The following is a 25,961-nucleotide window of genomic DNA, read 5'->3' on the forward strand; positions in this document are numbered from 1 at the left end:
TGTTATAGAATTTATGAAACATATGAACCAATAGCATACAATATTTCCTTAAAAGTAAATAAAGTCACATTTGTACTAAAATTCCTTAGAATAGATACGTAATGCAGGATATAGATGATGAGCTACGACTGGTCCATTAATATGTAGCGAGTGTTGTATGGCTGCAAGGCCAACACAAGGTCAGTCAGGAGTTAATGTATGGCTGAGGTGGGGATCTGGATCATCTATGGGGGGAGGGGTATATAAAAAGGCTTTTCCTGCTCTGGGCTACTAATGTAAGAGGTTTTCTGCACTCACACATCTTTCCCACTCCTCCCCTCCTCCCTTTTCAGCACATGGTCCTGGGAGACTGTAGGGTCGTCTAGATGGAAATTACATTACACTTTCTTTTTCTCACTTTTAGAGGATTCTGGAAAAGGTATATTAAAAGAAAAACAAACAATGAAAGAAATGACCTAAGGGCAATCCTATATAGTAGACATTTAATGGCGATGATGTCATATCCCATAGGGGGTCCTCTGGTGTAACATCATCCACGCATCATGCACCGACACAGAATTATCATTTTGTCGCTGACGGTTATTTACAAATAGAAAGGTAACATGGTTCCATATAGACAGAATAACCAATTATCAATAATACATTTTTATTGGTGCTTCCAGCCTGCACATATGAATAAAGGAGGTGATGATTCGGTTATGTTGGAGGAGGGATCTGCCCTCTGCAGTGGATAAAGTAACATCATAGGGAAGAGGTGCTTAGGTGGCAGAGTGGCATTCTACAGGGTGCTAATCTGTATTTCCAGAGGACAGAGACTGACCCCTGTGAATTAGTAAAATCCGCTACTTTGTAACAGCAGACAGGAAAAGGGGAGGGGTGCAGTAGGGGGCGCAGCTCATGGAATAAAATACCCGCTAGCATATAATCCTTTGTTTTCTATAAATATAAAATATTTGGCACAAAGTCACCAATTCAGTTGCTAGTCACAGTCATGAATGATAAGGCAGTGTGATAGAGGAGGAGTCACAGGCCGCCAGCAATACACAGCACACAGGGTTTGGGTGGATGTAGAAGGAGCTTTTCAGCCCTTCCTTGTATTTTGCCTTTTTTTTTTCCTTCCTCCAGAGCTGCTGAAGACTAGAGCCCTTTTTCCCATTTCCCCACCCTCCTCTTCCTCCCCCTTCCCAGTCTCCAGATGATGCCTCCCACTTGTGCTGCATGCAGACCCTAGTTCTGCACCTCTGCAGAGAAGGGAGGGAGGGGAAGCAGGGCTTTTATTATATTGAAATGTATTTTATTTATTAGAGGATCTCCGATTAGGACCTACAAGATTTCCACAAAGGCTTCCTATTTTGGATTTATAACATTATTTATTTTTTTGCCTTTTAATTTTTCCTCTTTTTTTTTGTCTTTTCCCTTTTTTATTTGCCACCCCTCAAATGGCATTGCTACATCGCGAACACTGGATTACACTGTTGTGCTAGGAATATCATCTGGATTGTTTCTTTATTTAATATCTGGAGGATTATCCAAGATATTTTATCTAGAAAATGGAGAATGATCTATTTACTCCACTCCTGGAAAATTTCATGAGCAGTCCTCTAGTGAGCTGGGTAAGCAGTCCTCTGTCTGTTCCTCCACACTGATCCATGTGCTGCTATGTCTCGATTAACGCGGATTTTTTTTCTGCCCCCCTAGATCAAGACTTTTGGATCCTTGGTCAAAGGAAATGGGACTCTGCTGGATGAGTATGTTGCTCTCGTGGATGGCATTTTCCTCAATGAAGTCATGTTTCAAATGTAAGTGAAAAATTAGGGGATTTGAGCTTGGGTGAAGGGGTGAGAGGAAAAACTGCAGCCGTCTCTTATAGTTGTAGTTGCTGCAGAGCCTCTTTTGCATGACAGCTAGGATTTGATTGTGACTGTAGCTGAATGTAAGCTGTATTTTTTTCAGGAGGTTCTGCAGCAGTTTCTTCTAGCATTCTCTACCTTGTGGGGGGAAGTTCAAATGGACTAATGCAAACCAGCTCTAGTGGAAATTTAAGAAATCTGATGCCTCCAGGGCTTTACTGTCTGGAATTCATACAGAAAAAAAAAAATCAGATGGTGCATTTGCAGGTTACTTTATTGGGAGCCATACTGACAGCATTAAAAAAAAAAAAAACACTGGGGGCCTGAACCACTAAATGTGAGGATGAGTATGCTGTAATCTCCCACTGCTGACAGTGACTGCCTGATTGACTTTGACACCCATATACAATGTCTGAGGACTGAATTAAATGTCCCCCGCCCCTTCTAGTTAAGCCTACAAGTGAAGGAATTATATGGGTAATGATGAGTTAGTACCGGGGTCTTGGCCGCGTAGGATCGCGTTATGGTGGAAAATTGCTGCATGTAATTGTGTTATTTTGAGGAAGAATAAGTAAGGTAGGGTAATCGCTATCTAACGCACAATCAGAAAACATGTGGAGGGTGAAATGGCCTGCACTGAAAGATAAGGAAGTCCTGTGCTTCAAGCCTAGTCATGTCAGGAGGATGTGGGGGTCTTATTTCATAACCACTGGTGTCTGCTCTCTGTGATTTATAGGCCACAGCAAAAGGAAACTGGTGAAAGTGTCTATATTCTGTACATATATGAGAGAGATGTATATTTTTAGTAGTTGGACTCTAATCACCCCATCTGAGACCTCCTAGCAAAGAGAAGTGCTAGCCTCTATCACCTAATTGGGTATTCTTACTTGCTCCTCTCTCCATTGAATTAGTTCAGATTTCTGGAAAGAGAGGAGAAGCAAGGAATCCATTTGAGGTCCCATCAACATTGAGAATAAGTTTGCTTCTTGAAAATCCATTAGGTGCATGGTACTTGTAGTTTCACAATATATTTGAAAGCCTAAAAATGCATGGCCATGAGTATTGGGGAGTCAGGAGAGTTAGTGGGCTGCCAAATGATTGGCTGATGGCGATCTTGTGCATGGTCAGCTTAAACTGTTGAGCAGAATCCCGTTGCCTGAAATTTACAATGGCCCGCAGGCCATGCCGTCATCCTGTAGGCCATACCGTCAGCCCACAAGACATACAGTCAGCCCGCAGGCCATGCCGTCATCCTGCAGGCCATACTGTCAGCCCACAAGACATACAGTCAGCCCGCAGGCCATGCCGTCATCCTGCAGGCCATACTGTCAGCCCATAAGACATACAGTCGGCCCACAGGCCATGCCGTCATCCTGCAGGCCATACCGTCAGCCCACAAGACATACAGTCAGCCCGCAGGCCATATTGCCACCCCACAAAGACAATGGGGCCCATCAGGTCACTTTTACCTAAAGCTATGAATGATCCACGTTACTGTCCGCTCCACTGACCGCTTTTTCAAACAACCTATTGACTGGCTGAGTCTCTTGCATTACGTGACAGCACCATATGATGTCTTATTCCTTTTCCAGAACCTAGTTGACCTTGGGTCACATCTTACTGGTAAATGTTGTATTTTCCACTGATTTATAACTATGTGTGTTATGTCGCCATAATCAATGGATCAGGTTTGTATTTGGTTTTCAGGTCTATTTTTCATCTCACAAAACATGAGCATGTAGCATAAATCAAAAAATTCTTAAGCCCTTTAATTAGTCTTTGTATCCACAGCCAGCAGTAGTGGGGATATCCAGTACAGGGAGACTACGGAAAAAGCCATACAATAAGAGGAGGGAATATGACACTGAGTAGGACCATGCTTGTTTATTCATAGTTCTTAACCTCTTCTGAAAAATATGCTTCCTTTTTCTAATGAAGGTCTGGTAGGAATTTCAGTGGCCATTTATGTATTGAGCTGCTGCCTGGGGCACTTTTGGCATTCCAGTCAAATCCTTTTGTTAATTTTTGTACTGCCAAAGGCCATACAGGTGATTTTTTTTTTTTTTTTTTTTTAAGTTGTGCAGAAACTCTACCAATAAATACCCTTTCCTTCATTAGGAAATATCAAATTTATTTCTTGTGCACATAATGGCAAAACCAACGATCGCCTAATGGTGCAGTCAGACGCCAGTATAAATCTGACCATAATGCACTGACTGGCCCGCAGCTCTCCTGGCCCGAACGTGCCAGCTGCATAGAAAAATATGTAGCCGTCACGCTCTGGCCAGGAGAGCCGCTGGCCAGTCTGTGCATTGGGGTCCAATTTATAAGGCCATCTGACTGCGCCCATAGGAATATTTATTAGTTTTTGTCACAAGAGCCAACATCGGACTGTGATTTGTAGATGTAATACAGATGAGAAAAAGTATATTTCCTATGTGGTCTTAATATTTAGCATTTTAGATGAGTCCACAAACAAGCCACCATGGCTGTTTTTACCTGGAAAATCACCTATCAGCCTATTATTACAAACAACTGTCTAGCTTTGCCGTAGAAACACCATTTGCTTTCTACTTGTGGACTCACCCTTGGGCCTCATTCAGATTTCCAATGTTATTTTTTCTGGAAAGCGGACCATTTTTTTATCCATTTTTCTTGTATACAAAAAAAAAAAAAATCGAGCTTCTCCTACCCATTAAACAGTAAAAAAAAAATAAAATAAAAATAAAATACCCCAGCCTGGATAGCTTCCATGTGTTGTCATTTTTTTTTTTTATGGACTTGTTAATTTGAAAGGACGTGTTTGGTCTACAACTCAAGAAAACAGACGTTTCCATGTTTTATTTCTTTGTGGAAAAAAAAGACACGTGAACAGCCCCATGGTCTAAAATGGGTACGTTATATACATACCGAACATATGCACGGAAAAAGATATCTGAATGCTGCCTAAGGCTTGCAAAAGCATAATCCATATGAATGTCTGTGTCTGTCCAGCCACAAGTCCAGGCCTGACCATGGGCTTAATGACCCAAACCAAGGGCGCGATTGGACCTCAGTGCTTGGACTGTCCGGCGGCTCTCCTGACCCGAGCATGACAGCTAGATAGAAATATATGAAGCTGACACGATCGGGCCAGGAGAGCCGCCGGCCAGTCCGTGCACTGTGGTCGGACCTTCCTGCGATTTATACGTCCATCTCACAGCGCCATAACGGTGTTATAGGGGTCTACAATGTTGTCATTTCAGATTATAAGACACCTACATATGGTTTCAAACGTCTTTAGAGTGTATGCACAGTGCAGTCAGGAGGCATCTTTGTCATGGTGTTTTTCAGTCGTTTTGACAAAACTGTGATTTTTTTACCTCAGTGTGTGAATTTAACCTTATCCACGGAATTGCCGGTTTTGTTTTCTAAGAGGTGAAGCCTCCTCTTGGTGCAAGTGAAATTAATGTCTTCCACATCAATATCCAGCGTTGTTAGTGTCAGCCTGTAGATGAAGTCATGTGAAAACTCATGATGGCCACATGACAAACATGGAGATCTACAGTCTGTGCACAACAAGCTTGCGCTTTCTTATAGGCGTTTCCATGGTGACTGGAAACCCGGGGCAGTGAATGCAGTTAATGCGTCCATGAGTTGATGTTGCACAATATACTAGTATATGGGAATGCATTTATCCGCCTCATTTACTGTTTTTCCTTCTTGTATGGGGTCTGGGATTTCGCTTAAAAAGAAATACCAACGTTTGATTGCAAGCACAATATAAAGACAATTTAAGTGGTACTTTGGTAATGCATGGACAGGAAATGTGTATTTTATTATGGTCTGTAGATGTCCAAGTAACACCAAAATATAATAAATCTAAGTACCGTAAATAATATATGAATAAAGTCAGCAGACCATCGGCCCGGTGCGATGTTGTTAGAACGCCGCCGCAGCAGACACGATTCTTGCTCATGGATTTAAAAAAAAAAAAAAGGACGCAGACATTGATTTGGCAGTAAGGTCCGCTGTCAACTCGCCATTTCTAGGGTATTAATCAGACTGTACTGTTGGAGGCTTTACGTCATCCACACCTAAATGTAAACCATTACTGAGGAGTCACTGCCGACTTTTGACTTTAATTTTTCGTTTCAATTGTGATTTCACACAGGAATTAAAACTGATTGTGTTGCCCATAACAACCAATTACAGCACAGCTTTCATTTTGCTAGAGCCGTTCTGGAAATGAAACCTGAGCTCTGATTGCTTGCTATGGCCTACAAAGGCTTTGATAAATGAGGCCTAGTGTCATTTCTTTTAGCCAAAAGCTGGTTTCATACGTTGCAGATTTTCAGTGTGTTTTTTTTTTTTTTCACCCAAATAAATCAAGGATGTTTGAATGAGGCCTAAGTAAAAAATAGTCTACTCCTCCTATTAACAGATACAGGTTTGCACCAAAATGTGCAACATTTTCTTGCACCAAACTTCACCACACCACTTCTGGGTCCTCCAAGTCCTCTTTTTCAACTGTTGAGAAGTATGGTGCAAAAATACAAAACAAAATTGCATAAACTGCTTGATAAATGTAGGTCATTGTGAATGAAACAAACTGCCTTGTTAAGACTATGTTCACATTAGCGTTGTGCGCCGCAGCGTCGGGTGCTGCAGCGTCGCCGCATGCGTCATGCGCCCCTATATTTAACATGGGGACGCATGGACATGCGTTGTGTTGCGTTTTGTGACGCATGCATCTTTTTGGGCGCACGCGTCAGGGCGCAGAGGACGCAGCAAGTTGCATTTTTTTTGCGTCCAAAATCATACAAAAAAAGACGCATGCGTCACAAAACAATGCGTTTTGCACGCGTTGTGCGTTGCGTCGCCGACGCACCACACAACAACGCAAATGTGAACGTAGCCTTACATGTACATGGAGACTTTCCGTGCACACAGTCAAGATCATACAGGCTCAGCCTCTAGATTTCTGTCCTTGTGTCGGGGACATCCTTGGTATTTTATAATGTCATTAGTTACACTGTTTCTAGTTTAACTATAGACTATTTTGCTGATGAAGGGTGTCTATAGCTGCCTTATGTGGACCATGTGAGCAGTTTTTCTACAAGTAATGGTTAATTTCCTAAAATGTTGTTGGCTCCAGAAGGGTTGTACAATAGCGCCATACTTGTCTACAGGTGCTGAGTGGTATTGAAGCACAACCCTATTTATTTTATTGAGGATGATCTGCAATACCTGACAAATCCTCGTAGATTTGTACTTTTTTGTAGAGGACAGTAGCTATGGTTTTATCATTTTGTATTAAACTTTTAAATTGATGATAGCTAGAATCTGTTTAACAAAGATGCTTTTACTATGTATTTGACTCTTAGCAGCCAGAAAGTGCAGGTACTGGTGCATGAAGTTCTTCCAGATTTTACAACACTTTCTTACATTTCTGGAAGGTCACAATCTTCCATTGATGAAAACTCACATTAATTTCCTTTAACTGTTCATTATCAGGGTATGTTTGCTGTGACAAAGTCACTGGCAAAGTGCTGGAGGGGAGATACGTTTCACTCATGGGCCGACATACCGCCGGTTGAACTGGTGTGGCTGCATCGGGGCCCAGAGGCTCCAGGGGGCACCTGCAGGGCAGCTAATTATGAGGGCAATCTGGCCAGTTTATCCGGTCCCGAGGCTCCAGGGGGCCCCTGGCCAGATTACCCTCATATGCGGCGGGCAGCGAACAATCCGCTGCCTGCAAGAGAAAATGGCAGCAGTGCGGAGCTACAGGGAATGGATCCTTCCTGCCCATGCTTCCTGTCTCACACAGCAGCAGCTGAATGACATCATCATTCAGCACCGCGGCTGTGCAAGACAGGAAGCTACTGGCGATGCTGTGGCTTCAGGAGACCTTGCACAGAGGTTAGGTGTGTATATGCAGAGCGGTGAATGGTTCTGTGTGTGTATGTATGCAGAGCGGTGAATAGTGCTGTGTGTGTATGCAGAGCGGTGAATGGTGCTGTGTGTGTCTGTGTGTAGGTATAGGAGAGGGCAATGATGGGGGTGATGGGGCAGAATGCAATGATTGGCTTGACAGAGAGGGCAATGCTGGGGGTGATGGGGCAGAAGGCAATGATTGGCTTAACAGAGAGGGCAATGATGGGGTAATGGGGCAGAAGGCAATGATTGGGCTGATGGAGAGGTCAATGATAGGGGTGATGGGGCAGAAGGCAATGATTGGCTTAACAGAGAGGGCAATGATGGGGTAATGGGGCAGAAGGCAATGATTGGGCTGATGGAGAGGTCAATGATAGGGGTGATGGGGCAGAAGGCAATGATTGGGTTGACGGAGAGGGCAATGATGGGGGTGATGGGGCAGAAGGCAATGATTGGGTTGACGCAGAGGGCAATGATGGGGTGATGGGGCAGAAGGGAATGATTGGGTTGACAGGGCAATGATGGGGTGATGGGGCAGAAGGCAATGATTGGGTTGATGGAGACGGCAATGATGGGGGTGATGGGGCAGAAGGCAATGATTGGGTCGACCGAGAGGGCAATGATGGGGGTGATGGGGCGGAAGGCAATGATTGGGTTGACAGAGAGGGCAATGTTGGGGGTGATGGGGCAGAAGGCAATGATTGAATTGGCGGAGAGGGCAATAGGGGTGGTGAGGGAGAAAGCAATGATGGGGTGGTGAATGGGCAATAATGGGGTTGGTGGGGAGGGAGAAATGATGGAGGCAGTGTAATGGGCAATTATGGGGTGGTGGGGGAAAAGACAATGATGGTGGCGGTGGAATGGGCAATAATGGGGGGGTGGGGAGAAAGCAATGATGGAGGTGGTGAAGAGGGCAATAATGGGATGCAGGGGAAGAGGACAATCAGGGGTGTGGGGCATTAGGATGGGAGGAAGGGGGATTTACAAAGGATTTAGGAACAAGGGGAGGTGGAGGAAGATGTTATTATCGATTATTATGTCTAACATAGTTCCCTTAGTATAAAGTGTACTCTCTTATTATGTATAGCACAGTCCCTTAATATATAGTGTAATCACTTATGTATAGCACAGTTCCTTAGTGTATAGTGTACGCACTTATTATATATAACACCATCTTTAGTTACATAGTTTCCTCTTTTATGTATAACACCATCCCTTATTACGCACCATCCTCTCTAGTTATATATGGTGTCCTCCCTTATTATATAGCTTCCTCTGCTGTTATGTACAGTGCTGTCTCTTACATAGTGTATTCTTGTTATTTTTTTTTATTCACAGTGCCCGCTTTTACTACATAGTCCCCTCTCTTGTTAGATATAAAATGACTACTGATGGAGGAGCCGGTGACCATACAACCAGTCCATCAGCTCCTCCTTTAGAAAAGAAGCTTTCCCATGCTCCATCAGCCGTCATTGCATTATACATCTGGGCTCTATAAAATCCAATATGTAAGGGACAGTGCTGTACATAACAAGAGAGGGCACTGTATAAGGGACAGCAATATACATAATAAAGGAGACTATGTAATATATACATGTATGTGTGTGTGTGTGTGTATATATATATATATATATATATATATATATATATATATATATATATATATATATATATATATATATATATATATATATATAAATTTTTTTTTTTTTTTTTTTTCTTTCTTTGTCGCCTTAAAAGAAGCGGGGGCCCTGAAGCTGTCTGTGTCCGCCCCTGGTTTCACTGAGGCTAGTGGCTTTAGTGATTTGAAACCAAGAAGTTCGCTCCAGCAGATGTGCCCTTGGCTCAACTAATTTTCAAGAGACTGCTAGAAATAGCCGAATGCTATATTTTGCTTTCTCCAACAATACCATGTAATATTAACCCCTTACTGACATCGGACGGTATAGTACGTCCGATGTCAGCTCCCCTGCTTTGATGCAGGGCTCCGCGGTGAGCCCGCATCAAAGCCGGGACATGTCAGCTGTTTTGAACAGCTGACATGTGCCCGCAATAGCGGCGGGTGAAATCGCGATTCACCCACCGCTATTAACTAGTTAAATGCCGCTGTCAAACACAGACAGTGGCATTTAACTACCGCATCCGGCCGGGCGGCCGGAAATGACAGCATCGCCGACCCCCGTCACATGATCGGAGGTCAGCGATGCTTCTACAATGTAACCATAGAGGTCCTTGAGACCTCTATGGTTACTGATCGCTGGTAGCTGTGAGCGCCACCCTGTGGTCGGCGCTCACAGCACACCTGCATTTCTGCTACATAGCAGCGAACAGCAGATCGCTGCTATGTAGCAGAGGCGATCGGGTTGTGCCTGCTTCTAGCCTCCCATGGAGGCTATTGAAGCATGGCAAAAGTAAAAAAAAAAAAAAAGTAAAAAAAAATGTGAATAAAATAAAAAAAATATAAAAGTTTAAATCACCCCCCCCTTTCGCCCCAATCAAAATAAATCAATAAAAAAAAATCAAATCTACACATATTTGGTATCGCCACATTCAGAATCGCCTGATCTATCAATAAAAAAAAGCATTAACCTGATCGCTAAACGGCGTAACGAGAAAAAAAAATCAAGCGCCAGAATTACAGTTTTTTGGTCGCCGCGACATTGCATTAAAATGCAATAACCGGCAATCAAAAGAATGTATCTGCACTGAATTGGAATAATTAAAAACGCCAGCTTGGCACGCAAAAAATAAGCCCTCAACCGACCCCAGATCATGAAAGATGGAGATGCTACGAGTATCGGAAGATGGCGCAATTTTTTTTTTTTTAGCAAAGTTTGGAATTTTTTTTCACCACTTAGGTAAAAAATAACCTAGTCATGTTAGGTGTCTTTGAACTCGTAATGACCTGGAGAATCATAATGGCAGGTCAGTTTTAGCATTTAGTGAACCTAGCAAAAAAGCCAAGCAAAAAACAAGTGTAGGATTTCACTTTTTTTGCAATTTCACCGCACTTGGAATTTTTTTCCCGTTTTCTAGTACACGACATGGTAAAACCAATGATGTCGTTCAAAAGTACAACTCGTCCCGCAAAAAATAAGCCCTCACATGGCCAAATTGACGGAAAAATAAAAAAGTTATGGCTCTGGGAAGGAGGGGAGTGAAAAACGAACACGGAAAAACGAAAAATCCCACGGTCATGAAGGGGTTAACAGAGCGCTGGTGAAACATGCACACCTCCGTTTCATTCATGACTGGGCTATGCAAAAGCCCAGATGCCAGGTTCCCAAGTTCTGTTCTCGAGATTGGTGGTTCCAGCAGTCAGATCCTAGCAATCAATAAGTTATCGCCTATTCCATGGATAAGGGTTATTTACGATCTTGGGAATAACCATTTAAGTTTCCATCTATGGCTTTGGTGTTCATTTAAATCTGCACTCATCTGTCTTTTACCATGAAAATTAGGCATGCCAATAGTTGTCATTTGCATGAAGGCCTTTTTACATAGGAATACTTCTGCCCAATCCATGCCCTGAATCAGCCTGCATTCAAGGTTGGCCTATTTGCATTTTTTTTGCACCCTAAAAATCATTGTTGGTTAGCAGCAGGGTTGGACTTACCATTGGTGCAACTTGCGCTGCTGCTCAGGCACCCAAGAGTTAAGGTGGGCCACCTCCACATTCAAAGCAGGTGGAATTGAGCATTATTGGAAAGGGGCCTAAATATGGTACTTGCACGGGGCCCTCTTCTGTCTATGTCCGCTCCTTGTCAGCAGCACATCATCCCATGGAAGTGAAGGATGTGTTTCCGAGAATATGTAAACTGTATGGGGAAGAGTAATGATTATTTGATTCTATATAGAGTGCCAAGAAAGATAAAATGGAAGTGTAATGAATGCTGATATATTATAGGGTGTCGATCGTTGTTTGGCAGTTTGGCACTTGTTTCAGGCAGATTATTAGCATATGTAATAGGATCCTTTGTATGTGTCTTCCAGTTATCGGGTAATCTTCTTTATTTCACAGATGGCTTACTAGCGTGTGCTTTATAATATGCTGCCTCTCTTGTAACAGGAAACTGCTCTTCTTTCTCTGATTTCTTGGTGAGATTTACAACAGCCAATATGAAAAAATAGAACAGCAGATGGGAGGGTAACAGCAGCCTGAACCAATGATGAGACGAGATTTCTGTCTACCTTCCACCCCCTGTAGACACTGAAATTACAGTGAATCTGTTAGCAGGTTTTTGTTATGTAATCTGATTACAACATGAGGTAGGGGATAAAATACTGAATGCAATGATGTGTCACATGTTAGTCTGTGTGCTATTGTTTACTTACACTAAAGATTTTATCGTCAGGACATTATCATTGCCGTGACTAGCTTTCCCGTGGGCACTCATCTGACTCTGCCCCCCCCCCCCCACTGTGATGAGCAGCTCACTGTCTGTAGACTATATACAAAGAGAGTCTGGTGTGGTCGGGGGCAGCTTTCTCAGCTCTGCTGCGTTGCTTAATCTAAAAACTCTAATTGTGTCAGAACTGGTGCACCCAGTAAACTAAGTGATACATCCCTGGAATCAGGGTCTTCTTCTCTACATCTTGCTGCTTTCTAATGAGGTAGAAAACGTCTGACAGATTCCCTTAAACACTGGCCCTGAATTATGGCTTTGCTTTATTACAGCACAGCTGAAAAGTAGCCATGGCTCAAACAATGTGGAAAAAAATAGCAGTTGATATCAGCACTTATTGCATGTAAGCTGTAAGCTAATGACTTCACACTCGCATTTAAGGTCTACACTATTTTTTCCCCATGCTATATTTTAAACAACTTTCCCCACATTTAGGATACATTTTAAAGGGAATCTGTCACCAGGTTTCCCCATATAAAGTATGGCCTCCACCATTAGTCTTTTTCTCAGAATTCTAGAATGCTGTAAAAAGTCCCCAATCCACTCTACAAGATTCCCAAAAGAAGACATTTTGTTATAGCCCTACAGCACGGTCCTGTCTGATGGGAGTCTTTGGTCTTGATCCGGCACCACCTCCCTTCCTACAATCTCCATCCTCCTTCTCTGCTTTGTGTGGAGGACATGCCCTACGTCATCCACAGTGTCCCCATCACGCTCTTGTGCAGGCGCACTTCTTGCTACCCAGCCAAGGGCAGAGCAAAGTGCTCCGATGAAGCCGGCACATGCGCACTACAGTACTCTGCACAGCCCTCGGCAGGGCAGGGAGAAGTGCGCTTCGGATGGAGCATGATTGGGGGGCACTGTGTGAATGATGTAGGACACATCATCCACGTGAAGCAGAGAAGGAGGACAGCGATCTTAAGAAGAGAGGAGTTGACTGATCAAGAGCAGAAACGCCCATTGGACCGGACTGTGCCATCTGTGAGTGTAGTAAAAGGACTTTTTGGGGTCTGCATATTGAGGACTTTTTTTGCCCCATTCTAATATGTTATAAATGAAGCCCTAATGGTGGTGGCCATAGTTTATATGGAGAAAACCTGGGGACAGGTTCTCTTTAACTACCGTAACTTATTCCTGGAGCAGTTGGTCAGTATACAGGAGAATGGATCCAAGCTCTGCATTGGAGAAATGTAACAGAATTGGTGTAAAGAAGAAGTAGAGCAGTGGCCCAACCAAACCTCACACGTCACATACCGTATAAAGCACCTAAGACAATGATGGCTGGAATCCGACTGACAAGTCTACTTTTCCTTCTTACAAGTTTTGATAAATCAGTGACCTAATCATAGCTGGTTCCTCTACTTTCCTTTGCGCTAGTTTTGATAAATCATGTTTACTGTAAATGATGAGCATCTTTCACATATTAGAATTTGAGGTTTCTTTTTTTTCCCCAATTTACACCATGAGGTAGACACTTATTTACAGTAAAGCAATGATTAATGATTCACATAAGTTGACTTTACAAAAACTAATTTTCCTTTAGACAGACACGTATACACCCGGGACCATATATGTTGCAGACAATTATCCTACTTGTTTGTTTCCGGCATGTGAGTAGAAACTGAGGTCTCAAAGGAAATTCATGAAAACCGAAGTAAGAGGATTTTTCCTGAAGATCATGCACTGATAATTGTGACTGAAGTAATTTGCAGTAGACATAACATAAAATATCTTTATTCTCTTCCACCTATACAAGGTCTATGAGTAGTTATTTTTTAATTACAGAAATGCTACTTATATTGACACTAAATGGATAAGACAAGATAAGAGATCCTCAGAAGCTCTAAAGGTACCGTTACACTAAACGATTTACCAACGATCACAACCAGCGATACGACCTGGCCGTGATAGTTGGTAAGTCGTTGTGTGGTCGCTGGGGAGCTGTCACACAGACAGCTCTCCAGCGACCAACGATGCCGAAGTCCCCGGGTAACCAGGGTAAACGTCGGGTTACTAAGTGCAGGGCCACGCTTAGTAACCCGATGTTTACCCTGGTTACCATTGTAAATGTAAAAAAAAAACCAGTACATACTTACATTCTGGTGTCTGTCACGTCCCTCGCCGTCAGCTTCCCGCACTGACTGTGTCAGTGCCGGCCGTAAAGCACAGCACAGCGGTGACGTCACCGCTGTGCTCTGCTTTTACTTTACGGCCGGCGCTCACAGTCAGTGCGGGAAGCTGACGGCGAGGGACGTGACAGACACCGGAATGTAAGTATGTACTTGGGTTTTTTTTTACATTTACAATGGTAAACAGGGTAAACATCGGGTTACTAAGCGCGGCCCTGTGCTTAATAACCCGATGTTTACCCTGGTTACAAGCGAACACATCGCTGGATCGGTGTCACACACACCGATCCAGCGATGACAGTGGGTGATCCAGCGACGAAAGAAAGTTCTGGACTTCTAGCTCCGACCAGCGATGTCACAGCGGGATCCAGATCGCTGCTGCGTGTCAAACACAACGAGATCGCTATCCAGGACGCTGCAACGTCACGGATCGCTGTCGTTCTCGTTGGAAAGTTGCTCAGTGTGACGGTACCTTAAGTCTAGGTTCACATTGATACAGTGCTGTCTGGCGAGCGCTACATCGGGGATTCTGTCGGAATACACAAAAAAATGTATTTCAAAAGGTATTCCAATAGATTCCTAACTGAGTCATTCACTTCAATGAAGCAAATGGGATCACTGTGAATATTGTCTGGCCCCCATCCTGGCAGTATTCATCTTTTTCAGACATACACAAAAACGTCTTTATACAGGATTTCCATAGAAACCCCAAAGTAGTTCTCAGTGGAGATCACTTTATTAATGTAAACCTAAGACTGTTTCCGATATTGCTGCTCTTTCTCCAACATTTCATCCAAGGTTCTCAACCTCAATCCTTATTTTTCAGACAACTTCTCCAAAAACCATGGAAAGTCTACTTTTTTTATTTTCTTTTCTTGGAAAAACACTGGAAAACCAAAATAAATGGTTTCTAATCTCAATTATTCTACTTGTATTTCTTATGCTCAGTTGAGTTGACTGTCAATAATGCACTCGAAGACGACTCTTGATCCACATTGACTAGGCGGCTGTGCTTGAAAACTGAACATACTCACGAGTGTAACTTGGAAAGTCCTGGGCTACAATGTACAATCTATCACCGAAGCCCCAGTTACCACTTGCCATATAATGAGAATACAATGCTAGTCTATTGTTATGTGGCAGACGTTCCTTCACAACCCATCACTGCACCATCCATATCTACCGTATATCTATGACCCTGGGCATACTACTGAGAATACTGAGTGGCCAGTGATTGTAAGATAAATGACTTCTCACAAAGATGCCTGGACTCTACTATGTATAGACATTGGCCATACATATTAGAAAGTCTCAGTTATGGATTATTTTTTTCCATTATTGTAAAAAAAAAAAACCTGATAATGCTACAATTTTAGCAAGATGTGTTAAGGTAAGAATGCACAGTGTGGCAAACGCCTTGATAAAATATTCATGGAGTCTATAATTCACAGAGAAGGTCTGCATGCAGTCATGCATTGACAAGAACGTTGCCAGGTAGCAGGCGACCATGTTCATGGGTCACACTGTCCTTAACGCCAGGAGGATGCTGATTTTATGGGGTCATAAATGTTTTACTGTGAAGAAACTTTAGAAATAATGGCGCATTCCTGTTGGAATCTGAAAAACAAATGGTCATTGTCAACAGGCTGGAATTTGTTTTGTGCACGTTTCAGGATACCCGCTCCTATGGATTTATAATAACCTTTTACATGATACTATTCCAGCATTGCCTAATAGCGCAACAGCCGTTCAGCATAATTGTAGATGAATATGTGATGGGACAAGCAGGGCTGAGTTTGCCTTTTTCATTAGTTGTGCGTTGTAGGTTCTATGGTGACCCTATGCTTGTGTAGTGGTGTATAGGATGTATAGTTTGTTACCTAACTTCTTAAAGAGCCCGTGTTTGATGTATTACACACCCGATCTTAGAAATCTTTCAGGTAATTGCACTATATGCACAGTTGGAGCCCCCCCTACTTAGGCCGGGTCAGACAATTCTTAAAGGAGATGTGTCACGGCAGCAGTGACCCGGTCAGTGGCCCTGGGCGTCCAATTAAAGGGGAATGGATTCTGTTGAAAATAAAGTTTGTAGGGGATAAGGGGAGTTTGGAAAATGTTTGTGACGCCATCTGTGGTACTCGGCAATAAAGGTGTTAGCGGACGCTGCTTCAGAGTCCGCTGGGGCTGATGGTGATGCTGCAAAGTTGGTACAGCTCTCCACAGGTAAAGCTAGACCCCAGGGCAACTGTATATATAAGTGATGAGATGATTATGGTTGTGGTAGGCCGGGTAGGTCTTGTAGAAATAACGCAAGGACACAATAAGGTGCAGTTTCCACTTTTATTCACAGTTCTCCAGTCCACAAACGTCAGCCTGATGCTGTGTTCTCCAGGTAAGTGGTCCAGCAAACTCCCAGGTAAATTGGGGTGCACCTTTCCAGGACTCCCTTCACATGCCTTTCTCTGGCCGTCTCACTATGCTGGCTTCCACTTCTCCTGCCCAGTGCCTAACCCACAGTGTCCCAAGCCAGCAGCCACGAACCAGGTCGGGCGACGTCTTCTCTGTCCCCTGGATTCTGTACGGCTGCCTTTTTGACGAAGTTTGGGTGGATGTGGCTGTGACTCTTGCAAAAGCCACAGCCTCCGTTTCTTAGCTGAACTTGAAGTATTCCACTAAGTTGGGGCCGGTCCGCTGTCTGCAAACTGGTTCCTCCATGTATGGATGCGGGTCCCATGGGTGGCTTCTGTACTTCTCGTGCCCCTACGACCCCTTCTTCCTCTCTCACTTTCTGTAGCTTCTCTCTCTTTAGTCTTTTCTCTCTCTAACTCCCACTGACAGCGAGCTTCTCTGCACGTCTGCTCCACTCCTTCTGAATGACTCTCCACTAATTAGCTCCTCCCCTACTCTACCTACCCTACCACTTCCACCACCCGTTCCTATCCAGCCTGGGATGAGGCCTTCCTCCCTAAGGGTACACCCAGGTGCACCTACTGAACTGGTGTGTGTTGGATGTGAGTTTTAGAGTCCTGGGTAGTGCCCCCTCCTTACCTGAGTGGGATACCACACGTCTGGGTGCAGTAACTCTGTGGCGACTGGACCCCAGGGGTTCCACACATCCTCATAATACAAGTACATATTATCAGAGGCGTAACTACAACAGGTGCTATTGCACCTGGAGCCTAGGCAGCCCCAAAAGTCCCCGAAAAAGACCAATGCTATGAAAGACTTGCAATAATAGGGGGCTCCGTTGGAGCTTTTGCATTGGTGCCCATGAGCTTCAAATCACGTCACTGCATGTTATGTATGTAATCTTGGGTTGTCCAGTACTGATGACCGAACCTTCACATGTTATCAGTATCTGATCAGTGGTGGTCTGACTCCGGGCACCTCCACCAGTCACCTATTTGCAGCTCCCATGGTTCGGGATTGTACACCTTTTGCAGAGCTGGAACAGCGCAGCTCAGTGCACAGTGTAGTGGCTGTTCTAAGGTACTGCAGTTCAGCTCTCATTCACTTCAAGCTGAGCTTTAGCATCCAAGAATCACCACCAACTGTATACAGAACTGTGCCATCCGGCCTGTACAATGTGTGTATCTGTCTTCCATGGAAGCTGCAAATAGCTGATGGGTTGGGATGCCAGGTGTCGGACCCCCACAAATAAGATATTGGTGACCTATCCTATGGCAAGGTCATCGATAACTTAAGGTACCTTCACACGAAACGACTTTGTAACGATATCGCTAGCGATCCGTGACGTTGCAGCGTCCTCGCTAGCGATATCGTTTAGTTTGACACGCAGCAGCGATCAGGATCCTGCTGTGATGTCGCTGGTCGCTGAATAAAGTCCAGAACTTTATTTGGTCGTCCGATCGCCGTGTATCGTTGTGTTTGAAAGCAAAAGCAACGATACCAGCGATGTTTTACACTGGTAACCAGGGTAAACATCGGGTTACCAAGCGCAGGGCCGCGCTTAGTAACCCGATGTTTACCCTGGTTACCAGCGTAAAAGTAAAAAAAACAAACAGTACATGCTCACCTGCGCAGATGCATTGATTTCAATGTGTCTACGTGTGTCAGTGGCTCCGGTACGTGAGAAAACTGACACCTCACGTACCGGAATCACTGACGTGTGAAACCGGCCTTAGTTCTATTCCTCCCATTCTGTAGATGTAATTTTTTTTTCTTGCCCAGCTGTAGAATCTTGCATTTCTCCCTGTTAAATACCATTCTATTAGTTGCTGCTCATTGATCAAGCTTAGGTAGATCAGTGTGAATCCTTTCTCTGTCTTTTCTAGTTTTAAGGTACCTTCACACTAAGCGACGCTGCAGCGATACAGACAACGATGCCGATCTCTGCAGCGTCGCTGTGTGGTCGCTGGAGAGCTGTCACACAGACCGCTCTCCAGCGACCAATGATGCCGAAGTCCCCGGGTAACCAGGGTAAACATCGGGTTGCTAAGCGCAGGGCCGCGCTTAGTAACCCGATGTTTACCCTGGTTACCAGCGTAAAAGTAAAAAAAACAAACAGTACATGCTCACCTGCGCATCCCCCAGCATCTGCTTCCTGACACTTACTGAGCGCCGGCCCTAAAATGAAAGTGAAAGCACAGCGGTGACGTCACCGCTGTGCTGTTAGGGCCCTGCGCTTAGTAACCCGATGTTTACCCTGGTTACCCGGGGACCTCGGCATCGTTGGTCGCTGGAGAGCGGTCTGTGTGACAGCTCCCCAGCGATCAAACAGCGACGCTGCAGCGATCGGCATCGTTGTCGCTATCGCTGCAGCGTCGCTTCGTGTGAAGGTACCTTAACAGTTGGCTTGGTACAGACATTCTCTTATAAGACTTTCCCTGCAATGGGATATCTAGCTATAAATAAGTAAAACTAGAAATAAAGCTACTTAGATGAATGGCTTGGAGTGGGAGCCATGGTTCTCCGTTTTGGTTTTTACAAAGGGTCTGTACTGGGGGAACCCAGTCTACAACATGTATGTGTATTATTTATTTCTGTTGCTTATAGCAGCATCATATTCTGCACTGCTTTTCAGCGATACTCACTGTCCATTGGGGCTAAAAAAATTTAATTCTCTACCAACATCTCTTTTTGGAGTATGGGAATAAAACCCATGTTGGGGTATGTGCATACCGCATCTTTTTCAGGTGGATTCCGCTCGGGATCAACCCAACAAACCACCCCAAATGCACTCCATAAATGACCCTAATAAACAGAAGTGTCAAAATGATATTGCTATGCTCATGTTCTGTCTTATGTCATATCTTTTAACCTTGAAATGATTAAAAGACATGACCTGTCCATTCTTCCTGCTCTTTGTTCTTGAAAATACAGAGTAAAAGATGGTGGCAGCAGAGCAGCCACAAGAATGAAGATAAAACCGCCAGTTAAGTCGCTTCGTAAAAATGATCACCACGCTCATCCTGAAGCAGCCTTGCCTGGGAAAACTTGCTGGGTGTCCATGGTCAAATTTAAACCCAGTAACTCTGTGACTTAAGGCCAGTACTAACCACTGAGCCATCGTGCTGTCTTCTTTAGGCCGGTTTCACACGTCAGTGGCTCCGGTACGTGAGGTGACAGTTTCCTCACATACCGGAGACACTGACACACGTAGACCCATAAAAATCAATGCATCTGTTCAGATGTCATTGATTTTTTGCGGACCGTGTCTCCGTGTGCCAAACACGGAGACATGTCAGTGTTCGTGGGAGCGCACGTATTACACGGACCCATTAAAGACGTTCTCCGTCTGGGGTCTGTGTGCGTGCAGGAGACAGCGCTACAGTAAGCGCTGTCCCCCCCACATGGTGCTGAAGCCGCGATTCATATGTTCCCTGCAGCAGCGTTTGCTGCAGAGAAAATATGAATAATAGTGTTTAAAATAAAGATCTATGTGTCCGCTGCCCCCCCACCCCCTGTGCGCCCCCCCGCTGTTCAGAAAATACTCACCCGCTCCCACGTTGGCTGTCACTCCTTCCTCTCTGCCCCGCGCCTCCTACTGTATGCGGTCACGTGGGGCCGCTCATTTACAATCATGAATAGTCGGCTCCGCCCCTATGGGAGGTGGAGCCACATATTCATGACTGTAAATGATCGGCCCCACGTGACCGCATACACTAGAAGCCGCGGCCAGACCAGGAAGCAGCGAGGGAGGCGGGTAAGTATTTTCTGAACAGCGGGGGGGGGGGGGGGGCGCACAGGGGGTGGGGGAGCGGCGGACACATAGATCTTTATTTTAAACACTATTATTCATATTTTCTCTGCAGCAAACGTTGCTGCAGGGAACATATGAATCGCGGCTTCAGCACGATGCAGGGTACCACACGCGTGGGTACCACACGCTCCGTGTGGTACCCACTCGCCATACGGGCGGCACACGTGTGCCGCACGTATGGCCTACGTGAGTTCCCAGGCACACGGACACGGATAACTCTGGTACCGATTTATTCCGGTACCGGAATTATCTGGACGTGTGGGACAGCCCTTAGACAAACCCTTGAAAATGTATGTACGGCATATATGGTCATATATTTTTTATGTTGTATCAGGTTTGCGAAAAAGAGGCAGGTTAGATCATACATTGTACTAGATTTTGTCTATTTTCGGGATCTCTTCCCTCCTAATGCTTCTTTTATGGCCCAGTTGCAATTATTGAAAGAATTGAAGTGCCTTCTGTTTCTCATTGGAATTTACTTGTCTGTTCAGTGCTAAACATAATGGATCCTAGCAATTATTACTGCCTGCATGACTTGTAGTTTTTAATATATTTTTATAATTAATACCATTTGCAAAACAAAATATTTCATCATGTTCAGTAACTTCTCTCATTGGAGCCTAAGCTTCTCATCGGTGGAAACCATTTTGTTGTATTTTAGATGCAGACTATAGTAAAATGAGTTTTTCATTATTGATCACATATTGATGAGTCTTGCTCTTTCAGAATCTAATTACTCATGGTTTTAATGGTCACTAATTCTGAGAAAAAATGGACAGTTGTTTTGGCCACAACTTTTGAAGAATAGGAAAAGGGACTGATCACAAGGCGCCCTCCACGTCTTGGCAAATTTTGGCCCCACCCCAATCCACACTCATTTACTATTTCTTTCTACCCTAACAGGAGGAGATGTTAGACGGGTGGAGGTAATGAGGGAAATTCAGCAGACGCCCAAGACTGCGGGGTGTAGACCCAAATCTCGGAATGTACACTGTATCCGGGACAGTTGGGACTAGAGATGGGCAGATCGATTCACGGGTCTCTGGTGCAGCGTCCAGATCAGTGGTAACTGGTGGCAGGATGGGAGGCTGCAAAGTTCTTGGTGCCCAGTGTCCCCTGAGCGGCTTTTTCTCAGTCCGGGCAGCGCAATGTCATCTGTGCATCCTGCTCACCTATAGTTTGGACCTGTGGATTTATTTTTCCTTCATTTATTCACAGTCTGAGCCACCAGAATTTCCTAATCTTTATGTAGCTTCACTACATGACCTCTGGCTTTTTTGTGTCTGTAAGGCTGTGTTCACACGTTGCAGAAATACTGTGTTTTTTGTTTTCTACAGGATCCGCACCAAACTACACAACAATATTCTCCCTCTTATTTGATGCATTTCTGTTGCAGTTGTGAAGCCGTGTTTTTTTTATAGCACAGAAAGTTGGTATTCTGCACTTAAGAGTAACTGCAGTTTTTTCATGCGTTTTTTTAGGCTCCACGTAGAAGACAAGAGAGAGAGAAGAATGCACCAAAATTGCACAGTTCAGCAGCGTCTTTAGACCACAGGGGGCGCAGTTCTCATGAAATCACATCCACTTTGCTTGGACAGTTAAAGGGAAACTGTCACCAGAAATATCACTGCTATCCTGCAGATATGGGGTTAATCTGCAGGTCAGCAGCATTATGATGCTGCCCGGCAACCTGCACGCAGTCGAATGCAGCCCATTATTCTCCCAGCCAACATTCGGTATTTAGTCATAGGGGCGGGTGAGGCGCCGGTTCAGTCATGCTCTAAGTATACTGCACCCTGGGCCCTGACTGACACTGGCTCTAGCTTGTGACCGGCTGTCAGTCAGGGCTGGTCTGTATACTCAGAGCATCACTGAACAGGCCCCGCCCCTATGACTGAATACCGAATGCTGTCGGGGAGAATAAAGATCATTTTGTCCCTGCTGCATTCAACTACATGTCGGCGCCGGACAGTATAATAACGCTGTTAACCTGTAGATTAACCCCATATCTCCAGGCTATTGTTCTTGGTGACTAGTTCCTTTTAAACACAGCATTTTTGTGCAAAAAAAAAAAGCAGCAGAAAATATGTACGCAGCATTTATGCTACATATGAACACGGTGTAAATGTCAAAGCAAAGTGGATGTGATTCCATAAAATCGCCTCCCTCTCCGCTGCTGTACTCTGCAGTTTTGGTGCATTTTTTCTCTATCGGCTTCTGAAAAAAATATTGAAAAAAAAAAAAACAATTTTGCATTTGTAAGCACAGAATCAAAGCTTTTCTGTTTCACATCTGCACCAAAATCGCATCAAATAAGGTGGAAAACACATTGGCTATATAACACCATCATATTCTGCAACTCTTTACAGACATCATTCTCTGTCCCCATTGGGGCTAGTAATCTAAATTTCCTATCTGTAGGTCTTTTGGAGTGTGGGCGGAAACCCTCACAAACAGCGGGAGAACATACAAACTCCTTACAGATATTGTCTTTGGTGGGATTTGAACCCAGGACCCCAGTGCTAACCACTGAGCCACCATAAAAAGAATATCTGTATATTTAACATGCATCATAAAGCCTCAAATCTATCATAATGAAGAGCCTGAATAATTGCAATTCCATTTTAATATATGGTTTATATGAATAGTAAATATGAATAATAATACTGATAATTTTCGCTCTGACTTTCATATATTTTGTCGAAGCCCCTTTATCAAGGTCGGGCACAGGGCACCTTGTAAGAGGAAATCTAGGCGGATGTTGTGTGTATCTTCTAGAACTTTTTATCTTTTCTTCCTCTTATCCAGTACGGGAACTATTCCAAATATGTCAGGTATTTCCCCTGAAGGTACCTGGCGCCTTACGCCATGCTTTGATAAGATGTCTTGGCATTCACTATCAAGAAGGTTAATTTTTTACTTGATGGCTCTCGGCCAGGAAAGGGCATCCCTTGGCATCCTCTCTTTGTAGACCGGCTTTGTCTGCTATTCCTAAAAGGCTCACTGTTCAATAATGTGCAGTAGGGAATTGATTTGTCACGACACAGTGTTCCATTTATTAATCCCTGCAGCCCCTACAAAGATCAATTGATCTCTTTCCTTTTGAAGAACCTCTGAATAATCATGATTAGGTTCCAGGACAATAATGCTCACGTGATGGGGAGTGTGAAGCATTGCTGAAGATGGAGTGCACAGATAATGATAGAAGATCATATCATAATAATCTGTGTCATTATCACATTTAATCCTGTTCTTTATGTCCATAAATGATCCCTGAATGATTGGTGTTGTAACGCATGCTTATATCTTCATATATGGTGAAAACGAACATTTTCCTGGTTCCTTCTGCTGAGATTCGTTCCTGGATCAGCAAAGTGCAAGTTTACGTCAGTATGGGTCTGAAACGTGCCCAAGAAAATGATCCCATAGAATTCTATTGTTTGAGTTCCTCAGTGCCCAGTTTCAACAACTTATATAGGGGTTGCTCACATGAAGCAGAAAGAGACCCAAAAACTAAAATTAGTTATTCTTTCTGGTTACTATTTATTGGACATCTACAACTTTGGGGGCACTTTGCTGTGTAAATGCATGCATTGTCCAGTTAAAATACGGTAATTTTTGCAATTGGTTTGCATTAAAAATGTTGCGACTGATTTTTTGTTTTGTTTTCAGGCTTTTTGTTTCCTTGCCCATCGCTGGCTGCTGATTGAGTTAGCTGTGGATCAGTCAGTCAGCTTATTCTGACCGTTTTTAACACCTTTGTCTCTCTTCCTAGCTGACATATGATCAGCTCAACTTTCCTGTGCCTGTAGTCATAGATTAGCTAAGAGGAACTCAGAAAAGACAGAACAGTTATAACCTTCCTATCAGAACGAGCTTACTGACGGATTCTAGATAACTCATTCTGCCAGCAATAAACACTGCAACAGAGGCTATAGAAACTAACGGTGCAAAGTTTTTAGGTTGCAAACTCAAATACCCTGGAAGGTGTCCGTATTCTTTAGGCCACCTCACATCCTATGCTTGTGAGAGTCCTTCCTTCCCATTAATGCAGGAGATAATGCTGATGTAACTCTCAGACAATTCCCTTGTCCTGAATCAGAATGAGGATTCACCTAAATTCTCACCATTGAACCATACGACGGCCTCTATTTATGGGGTGTATACGCTCCTATGCTATACATTCTAAAAAACTACCTAAAAGAGAATGTAAAAAACTATGTGCATAGCAGTTCCCATCATTTAGCCCTGATTGTGGTGAACGTCGCTTAATCGCCTGGTTGCTGTCAGCTGCAGTACCAAGCACAGTCCCAACCAAATGTATGGCACTGTGCCTGGCAAACAATACTAGGAACGTGGCCGGAGTGCCATAATCCCGTCATTTAGCTGACCGGTGGGTTTCCTGGAGTCAAGAGAGGCCGTACTGGGCCCCCTACTCTCTAGGGAGGCAGACATGACAGGGCAACGTGGGAGTGTATTGAGCTGCAATTGTAGGTGGGTGTTCAGGGGTTAATAGTTTGGTATAGGTGGAGCACGGTTTTGGTCATGGGGGATAGGAGGGGTTAAAGGTGGGGTCAGGGGGTTATTATATAGGGGATCAGCCATTTTGCGAGGCAACCATTTTAGGTACCCCCATGGAGGGAATAGGAAGCTGTTGTTCTTAAGCATTTTGCTGCTTTCTTTGTCAAATAATTCAACATCCCATATACAAATAATCCAGGTTGATGGATCCTATATAAAACTAATATTATGTGCTGTCATATTTCCAGATTTTTTTCTGCTTTAAGCTCATTAACCTATATACAAGGCGTTTCAAAAAGGATGGTGCAAAATGATAGCCCTTTTGAAGCACACTGTATATATTCAGGTCACAGAGGTCTGCACTCAATTCACTTTGTGTTCGGTTTTACCCATTTCACCTCCTGTCCTAAAATTCCAAGTTTGTTGCGGAGCTCCGGATAACCTTATGTCTGTCTGGATCTGATTTTCATTTATGGTGTGCACGCTTGTCCCAGTGGGATAGCACTCAGACGTCTAGTTTCCACAGAGATGCACAATTACCAAGGTCTTAAATTAGTTTATTTAGGAAATGGAAGCAGAAAAAACATCTAATTTACCAGAGTGGAGGAATAGACGGGATTCAGATACTGGTATATTAAAACATAATGGCGTAATTGCTTGTACTGCATGTCTTCATATCAACTGTTATTGGATTAGTTTGTGGTTACGGAAGTTCCGTTATGGCGAATTTCTGAAAAATTGTGCTTGTTCACTGTCCTGCATTTATAGTGTATCTTTAATGTATTGTTGTTTTCATGTTTTATGCCTATTATGTGTATTGATAAGCTGTATCTCCACCTATGCATGAATCAACACTTTTAGGCTGGGGTCAAATGAGTGTATATCACGGTTCAAATACAAACCGCAATGCCTGGAA

General features: G+C 43.9%; 1 protein-coding gene across 8 annotated transcripts in view; it reads left to right on the forward strand.

Annotated features, from left to right (window-relative positions):
- Positions 1-272: 272 nt before the first annotated feature.
- Positions 273-25,961, forward strand: part of CCDC88A (coiled-coil and HOOK domain protein 88A) — a 260,282-nt gene continuing 234,593 nt past the window's right edge. For 7 of the 8 annotated variants that reach the window (XM_077282666.1, XM_077282667.1, XM_077282668.1 and 4 more), the window contains exons 1-2: positions 729-1,613; positions 1,699-1,799. In XM_077282666.1, coding sequence (XP_077138781.1) covers positions 1,551-1,613; positions 1,699-1,799 — 164 coding nt within the window. In that variant the 5' untranslated portion in view covers positions 729-1,550. Of the gene's footprint in view, positions 419-728; positions 1,614-1,698; positions 1,800-25,961 lie in introns of those variants that run through there. The other variant, XM_077282662.1, reaches the window with a different exon arrangement.

This window comes from Ranitomeya variabilis, chromosome 2, assembly GCF_051348905.1.
Source record: "Ranitomeya variabilis isolate aRanVar5 chromosome 2, aRanVar5.hap1, whole genome shotgun sequence".
In the NCBI taxonomy this organism is placed as follows: domain Eukaryota; kingdom Metazoa; phylum Chordata; class Amphibia; order Anura; family Dendrobatidae; genus Ranitomeya; species Ranitomeya variabilis.